The sequence below is a fragment of the Conger conger genome, chromosome 13 (assembly GCF_963514075.1).
Source record: "Conger conger chromosome 13, fConCon1.1, whole genome shotgun sequence".
NCBI classification, from domain to species: domain Eukaryota; kingdom Metazoa; phylum Chordata; class Actinopteri; order Anguilliformes; family Congridae; genus Conger; species Conger conger.
The window spans coordinates 1,878,977-1,887,534 of NC_083772.1; the positions used below are offsets into that span (position 1 = coordinate 1,878,977).

General features: G+C 43.1%; 1 protein-coding gene across 1 annotated transcript; it reads left to right on the forward strand.

The window, feature by feature from the left end:
* The first annotated feature begins 744 nt into the window (after positions 1-744).
* LOC133108196 (caspase a-like) lies at positions 745-7,515 on the forward strand. The gene is made up of 8 exons (XM_061217645.1): positions 745-903; positions 2,128-2,415; positions 3,917-4,053; positions 4,618-4,791; positions 5,168-5,422; positions 5,685-5,814; positions 6,204-6,313; positions 6,747-7,515. Exons 1-8 carry the CDS (start codon positions 897-899, stop codon positions 6,837-6,839), a joined length of 1,194 nt encoding a protein of 397 aa, XP_061073629.1. The 5' UTR covers positions 745-896; the 3' UTR covers positions 6,840-7,515.
* Positions 7,516-8,558: the final 1,043 nt, after the last annotated feature.

Here is an 8,558-nt window from a genome sequence, read left to right on the forward strand (position 1 = left end):
CTTCCCTCCACTGGCTGCCTGTCATGGCTCGTATCAAATTCAAAACATTGGTGCTAGCCTTCCAAGCAGTTAAGGGGTCTTCCCCAGCTTACCTACAAAAAATCATCAGACCCTACACCCCTGCCAGACTTCTTCGTTCAGCCTCCACAGGCCGCTTGGCACCTCCCCCTCTCCGAACTTCCACCTCACGCTCACGACTACTGTCTGTTCTGGCTCCACGGAGGTGGAACAAACTCCCCGTTGAGGTCAGAACTACAGTTCACTAGAATCTCTTCCCACCTTCAAGCGCAAACTGAAGACGCACCTCTTCAAGCAGCACCTCTTCCCGTCCCTCCCTACCTCCCTGTGAACCTTAATTGTTGTTGTTCTGTGATTTACTTTTTTGTGTATCAGTATTTTTAGTTTGGCTAGGTAAGCAGTGTTTGGCTAATTAAGTGTTTGGTCACTTTTGCTTTGTTGTTTGTTAATTTGTTTGTTAAAAAAAAAAAAAAAAAAATCAAATAGGCCCTGGTCCTTATCTTTGTTGTACAGGTAGCAGTTGAAATTGTACTTCCCTCTAGGGTCTTTCAGCACACTTATCCCTGGTTATGGGTATGCACTTTGTTGTACGTCGCTCTGGATAAGAGCGTCTGCCAAATGCCATTAATGTAATGTAACGTAATGTCATATTATGACACTTTCCCATGTCAGAAGTCAGAGCCAATCAAAGCTTAAAGACGCTAGTTTCCTGAAATGTGCAGTAGCTATCGTATTACATTCGCGGGTTGCACAGACCTCAGAACTTTCCTGAATTTGTTACATTGCGTAAATATAATCCCTATTCTTTGGACTGCAAATTCGTAAGATACACCATTGGCCATTTAAGTCAAGTTCTTATATGTAGACTTCTGTAGGGAATGGCAGGTAAGAAACCTTTACGCAGCCAATTGTCACGTTTCGATCGTACAGAAAACTTGTTGCATAGAATCCTCGTGGAAATCTTTTTTTTTACAGAAATGGATTATAACCAGTAGATACGCGAATAATTATATCATAATTATCATGACGCCTCGGGCCTCAGTCCTATTAGTTTTAATACCGATTTTTAGTTGGAAAAATTGCAGTGTGATTTGGGCTACGGCTTTCAGTTTCAGTGTCGGTAGGCTATAAATGCAACGTTCCTGTGTAGCTATATTCCCAAAAACCTGAAAAACGGGGCCGTCACTGTCTCAATTTTCGCACGAATATAGACCTACTTCGGAGGAAAACTAATAAATGTGGCATATGGCTTCACAATGGACATTTCCTGAAGGGATTAGCTAATATAAAAACCAAGGAACGGTTATGCCAGTCGTAGATGTTTTTTGAACAACGTCTTTCGTAACGAAAAGAACAGTTAAAATTTTGATTGAGATGTTTATTTAGGGTTATTACATTATTGGCATTTGGCAGACGCTCTTATCCAGAGCGACGTACAACAAAGTGCATACCCATAACCAGGGATAAGTGCCCTGAAAGACCCTAGAGGGAGGGAAGTACAATTTCAGTTGCTACCCGTACAACAAAGGTAAGGACCAGGGCCTAATTTTTTATTTTTTATTTTTGTTTTAACAAACAAATAAACAAACAAACAACAAAGCAAAGGTGACCAAACTTAACTATCTAAACACTGCTTACTAGCCAACTAAAAATACCGAAACACAAAGTAAATCACAAAGACAACAATTAAGGTTCACAGGGAGGTAGGGAGGGATGGGGAGAGGTGCTGCTTGAAGAGGTGCGTCTTCAGATTGCGCTTGAAGGTGGGGAGAGATTCTACAGTTCTGACCTCAACGGGGAGTTCATTCCACCACCGTGGAGCCAGAACAGACAGTAGTCGTGAGCATGAGGTGGAGGTTCGGAGAGGGGGAGGTGCCAAGCGGCCTGTGGAGGCTGAACGAAGAGGTCTGGCAGGGGTGTAGGGTCTGATGATTTTTTGTAGGTAAGCTGGGAAAGACCCCTAAACTGCTTGGAAGGCTGGCACCAATGTTTTGAATTTGATTTTCAATTTTTTTGATTTTGACCAGTTGACCAATTGACCAGTTATCAATTGGTTATTGATAACTTAAATTAATTGAATACAATGTCTGTTTCTTCGCACTTGAACAGATCAACTGCTATTCGATGCGAGGGTTGACTTTGTGGAGAGAGTATTGAGCGAAGTGCTCTTGCAGCTGCTGGATGACCTTTTGAAGGACGAGGTTCTGACTGGCAGAGAAAAGAAAGCTCTGATCGAGGAGAACAAAAGCACATCAGATAAGGCGCGATGCCTCTTGGATAAAATGCGGAAGCGAGGCCCGAAGGCCTGTGGGAAATTCATCTCCCGGCTGCAGGAACGAGACCCTGACCTGTGTGAGCTCCTGAATCTGGGCGCGGTCTCGCCACCTGCACCGCCAGGTGAGTGCGTGCTGAAGCAGGTGATCTCCGTGTTGCGTCTGACGTGCATCTCAGTTAATCCCTAATCATCGATTCAACATAACAACATGATCTTAAAGGCAATTCAGATTAGCCGACTGAAAAAAAAAATACAAATTTGAAAAGACAACTTGCAAACATGATGGATTAAAAAGAGTTGCAATGTATTTTTATTATTATTATTATTATTATTATTATGTTCTTGTTGTAAAATGATGACTAGTATGATTGGTTTCCAACTAATATTTTGCACTTTAAGACTTTAAAGTGACTTTTTGTACAAGGACATCAATATAGTTAAGTAGAGGAACAGAAAATATGTTGTTTAAGGATGATAAAGTTAAGAATGAGAGTGAAGTTAAGTGAGATGAAAGAGTACATTACTGGCATAGCAGCAGGAGGTGCAGGTTCATTACACTACACTATAGCGCAGCAGGAGGTGCAGGTTCTTTACACTACAGTGCAGCAGGAGGTGCAGGTTCATTACACACAGTGCAGCAGGAGGTGCAGGTTCATTACACTACAGTGCAGCAGGAGGAGGTGCAGGTTCATTACACTACAGTGCAGCAGGAGATGCAGGTTCATTACACTGCAGTGCAGCAGGAGGTGCAGGTTAATTACACTACAGTGCAGCAGGAGGTGCAGGTTCATTACTCTACAGTGCAGCAGGAGGAGGTGCAGGTTCATTACTCTACAGTGTAGCAGGAGGTGCAGGTTCATTACACTACAGTGCAGCAGGAGGTGCAGGTTCATTACACACAGTGCAGCAGGAGATGCAGGTCCATTACACTACAGTGCAGCAGGAGGTGCAGGTTCATTACACACAGTGCAGCATGAGGAGGTGCAGGTTCATTACACTACAGTGCAGCAGGAGGTTAAGGTTCATTACACTACAGTGCAGCAGTAGGAGGCACAGGTTCATTACACAGTGCAGCAGGAGGAGGTGAAGGTTCATTACACTACAGTGCAGCAGGAGGAGGTGCAGGTTCATTACACTACAGTGCAGCAGGAGGTGCAGGTTCATTACACACAGTGCAGCAGGAGGAGGTGCAGGTTCATTACACTACAGTGCAGCAGGAGGTGCAGGTTCATTACTCTACAGTGCAGCAGGAGGTGCAGGCTCATTACACTACAGTGCAGCTGGAGGTGCAGGTTCATTACACACAGTGCAGCAGGAGGAGGTGCAGGTTCATTACACTACAGTGCAGCAGTAGGAGGTGCAGGTTCTTTACACTACAGTGCAGCAGGAGGTGCAGGCTCATTACACTACATTGCAGCTGGAGGTGCAGGTTCATTACACACAGTGCAGCAGGAGGAGGTGCAGGTTCATTACACTACAGTGCAGCAGGAGGTGCAGGTTCATTACACTACAGTGAAGCAGGAGGAGGTGCAGGTTCATTACACACAGTGCAGCAGGAGGTGCAGGTTGCTGAGAGTCGCTCTGGTATGTAGCTGAAGCCTGTGTGTTGTTGTGTGTTTTCAGCACCATTGGAGGAGCTGTCCCTCCCGCTCCGTCAGCAGGAGGTGACCTGCTCGCCATCTCAGCAGGAGGCTAGCGCAGTGCTCATCCCCTGCACCCCACAGTTCAAGAAGGCCCTGCTGGAGAAGGAGGGGGCTGAGGTATGAGCTCACTGGCCCAGTGAACTTCGTCAGGACTGGCCGCAGCTGGGGAATCCTGCTCAGCCTTTTAGACCACCTTAAAAATCCAGTGCAAACGTTTTATTTTGTTGTGATCTTGTGTATATCAGGGTTCGTAAACCCCAATTCCCGGAGACTGCATGTGAACCAGTCTTGTTGAGCTAACTAGCCAGTTCAATCATAGATTAGACCACAAGAAAATATTTTACCTGAGGAAGTTGAGCAAGTTAATGTTAAAATTTCAGATTATGAAAAAAATATATTGTTGTAATTGATGTAGTTATTTCCAATAAATCCAAAAATACATGTGACCCTGGAATGACGATTCACACCTCTGGTGTCTACTGTAATAATAATAATAATAATAATAAAAAACAACAATAATAATAAAAAACAACACCAGCTGGTGATTTTGAGGGTTCAGATATATTTTTACACCATGATGATCTTGTGTAGGTGATGGCACAGCGTGATGAACAGTGTAGTGATGATGTGCAGGTTGCTCTAGTTTAACTTAACGGCGGTTCTGGTTTCCTGTTCCATCAGCTTTACCCCATGAAGGAGAAGGGTCAGCGCAAGCGCATGGCTCTGCTCATCAACAATGTCAAGTTTGACCACCTGTCTGAGAGGCGCGGGGCCGAAAAAGATGTAGAAAACATGGAGAAACAACTCAAAGAGCTGGACTACACTGTGGAGACACACAGGGATCTGTCTGCCCAGGTACACACAGGAGAGACACAGCCGCCTGGCTGACAAGATACACACAGGAGACACATAGCTAAAGGATCCTTGTGAAATCGACTCTTACAGCATATATATGGTACCTATTGGACTCATATGGACTTCGATAATTCACTCATATTTCACAGTGCATCTACATACAGGACATGTGGCTGAGAACTTCACTGGGGAAGGGTGGGAACTGTGTCTTTATCGAGAACATCCCTTTTGGAGAAGAAATGGGTCAAGTCCACGTTCCTGAACTAATAGAACTAAGAAGCGTATGGCTTCAGTTGGGCTGATGTCATGGTCTGTAGCAAGCAGTCGCTGATGTCCCTGGTTATGTGTGCAGTAAGCTGCATTTGTGTGTTTGCAGGACATCAATGAAGCTGTCAAAGGGTTCTCTCAGCATCAGGCCCATTTGGAGTCGGACAGCACGTTTGTGGTGATCATGTCCCATGGAAAGCGGGATGCCATCTGCGGGATCCACTATAACGATGAAGACCCCCAGAAAAAGAACCTCTTCCTCATTGACAACATCTTCAAACACCTCAACACAAAGAACTGTGCTGGGCTGCGCAACAAACCCAAAGTCATTGTGATACAGGCGTGCAGAGGGGGTATGCTGTGTGTGAATGTGTTATTCTAGAGGAAAGTGTGTGTGTGTGTGTGAATGTGTTATTCTAGAGGAAAGTGTGTGTGAATGTGTTATTCTAGAGGAAAGTGTGTGTGAATGTGTTATTCTAGAGGAAAGTGTGTGTGAATGTGTTATTCTAGAGGAAAGTGTGTATGAATGTGTTATTCTAGAGGAAAGTGTGTGAATGTGTTATTCTAGAGGAAAGTGTGTGCACGAATGTATTATTGTAAAGTGTGTGTAAATGTGTGTTATTCTAGCTGAAAGTGTGTGTAAATGTGTGTTCTGGGTGAGTGACAGTGCTTCCGCGCCCAAATCTCTGGAGGATGACGGCATGTGGAGGGAACTCAAGGAGAGAGATTTTGCCTGTCTCATGGCCTGCACCCCTGGTAGGCGTCCATCTTACAGGCAGCCCCATTCCTCCTGAGTCCCTGGGGGTTCCCCAAATGTAGGCCTCAGATCCAACACTCCAGAAATCAACTGGGAAATATTATGTTGGCCATATAGTAGAATATGACAGAACAGCTACGAGTCACATGTGTAAGAGTTATACTCATTACTGAGTAGCTGCTTAATATATGGTTCATTATTGTTATTTCAACCCAAAAGTGGAGACGGGTTAGAAATGACCTTTATATGTTGCACAACTTTCTCATTTTTCATTTGTAACAAACAACTCCAAATAAATGTGTACTGTCTATTGTATGTGTGTATATATAAATATATATTATAATTAAATATGATCATCAAAAGGTCTGACTGCATTGTCTCCACTTAGACACCATGTCCTACAGAGATCCTGAGAAAGGAGCCATTTTAATCCAGAAGCTTGTGGAGACCATCAATACACACGCCCACAAGGACCATATTGAGGAACTGTTCCGGAAGGCCAGTATTAATAGCACATTGTCTGATGGAGCCCTAATCCAGCTCTGCCCAAACTAGCCCTTAGGCCTGATTCTCTCAGTTTAAAGAACATGCTGCTGTTTGTTTAATGCTCATTACGGTATATTTGCTGCTCTTATTTCATGTGCAATGGGGCTGCACATTAGCCTCTTGGGATTAACCCTTCATCCTTGATCTTTGCACTTGTGTTGATCTAATATAAGCTGCTAAATTACAGTAGAGAAATTGTTATTGCAGTTTAATGTGAAATAAAGTAAAGATGCTGAAATAAATTTGATTATTAGATGGTTGTTCTGTTTATCTGGAGAAGGTCAGGTTGAGTGAAACGTTATACCTTTTAATAAATATTCAGCCAACAGTGGAGAAATTGTTATTGCGGTTTAATGTGACACACCCATGTTTATTTCTCCAACAGGTTAGGAATCAGTTTGACGGTTCCAAACTTCAGATGCCAGTCACAGAGAGAACGTCTTTGGGCAAGAAGTTCTACTTATTCCCTGGACTGTGATCCCTGCCTTCACCGGCCTATTCCAGATGAATCCACTTTTTAAAATCCAGATTAGTCCACTGCTCTCTTAATCCAGATTAGTCCACTGCTCTCTTAATCCAGATTAGTCCACTGCTCTCTTAACCAGATTAGTCCACTGCTCTCTTAATCCAGATTAGTCAACTGCTCTCTTAATCCAGATTAGTCAACTGCTCTCTTAATCCAGATTAGTCAACTGCTCTCTTAATCCAGATTAGTCAACTGCTCTCTTAATCCAGATTAGTCCACTGCTCTCTTAACCCAGATTAGTCCACTGCTTGCTTTCTTTACAGGGTCGACGTGGCTCAGGCAGTAAGAGCAATCATCTGGCAGTCGGAGGGTTGCCGGTTCCACCCCCCACCCGGGCTGTGTCGAAGTGTCCCTGAGCAAGACACCTAATCCCCAAATGCTCCTGATGAGCTGGTCGGGGCCTTGCATGGCAGCCAATCGCCGTCGGTGTGTGTATGAATGGGTGAATGGAGAAGCATCAATTGTGCAGTGCTTTGGATAAAGGCGCTATATAAATGCCTGCCATTTACCATTTATCCAGATTAGTTATTGGAGGCAGCTCTTGTTGTGTTAATTATGACTTTAAATAGCTCCAATAATACAAATTGTAAGAGACGTGTCCAATTAAATCAATTTTCTATCTGCCAAATGTTTCTGTTCTTATTGATGCATATCTGTGCGCTTCTGAGTTGTAAAACAGACCTTGCACGTGTTAATATCCAACATGCTTTTTGTGTAACTGCTTTTGTGGGGTTTTATTAATGCATTGTGTGTCAGAATTACTACCATTTGTATTACAAACATACAATGTAAATGCCAAGAGAGACTTTTTTAACACAGACTGTGCAGCAAGTAACACAAAATGAGTCCTTCACTAGGCATGGAGGTGTGTTAAAAACGGGCATATGTCAAAGAAAATATAAAAGAAAAAGTAATATATAATTTCAAAGAGAGAGAGAGTAGTCCCTATATAATCATGTACTTCAGCAAGTTTATCACATTAAATTCCATGGAGATATAAAAAAGTAAGAACTTTCAGCATATATTCATATATCATTTCCTTTAGAGGTAAAAAACGTAAAGTCTTTAATTTTAACATTTCATATGCAGTAGTATTATAGACAATGAATATTATAGGTATCAGAGGGTATCATGTATATTTGAAATATTGGATATTGTCAAAAGATATAGCTAATTTAGATAAAATATCCTATTCCTGCTGTGTTATATTTGCTAGAAGGGGTGTGTGCGTCAAAGCACTGCAGACAGCACTGCCAGGAAGAAGAGCCTGTTACTGCTGTTACTGCTACTACTGCTGCTACTATTACTACTATTACTACTGCTACTACTACTACTGCTACTGCTACTACTACAACTACTGCTACTGCTGCTACTACTACTGCTGCTACTACTACTACTGCTACTGCTACTACTACTACTGCTACTACTACTACTGCTACTACTACTACTGCTACTGCTGCTACTACTACTACTGTTACTGCTACTGCTGCTACTACTACTACTACTACTGCTGCTGCTGCTACTGCTACTACTACTACTACTACTACTACTTCTGCAGATTGAGAGAGAATTGGGCGTGTCGTGGGATGGGGAGATGTCTGATGTGCTTCTCTGGAAGCAGGTGTCTAATGGGCTTTGGCCAATCACAGCGCTGCATTTGTTGGGCTTCGA

Excerpts from the sequence above, each read along its gene's own strand:
- LOC133108196 (XM_061217645.1), top strand. Across the intron at positions 2,416-3,916 it reads CTCGCCACCTGCACCGCCAG|CACCATTGGAGGAGCTGTCC; the intron begins GTGAGTGCGTGC and ends GTGTGTTTTCAG. Across the intron at positions 4,792-5,167 it reads ACAGGGATCTGTCTGCCCAG|GACATCAATGAAGCTGTCAA; the intron begins GTACACACAGGA and ends GTGTGTTTGCAG.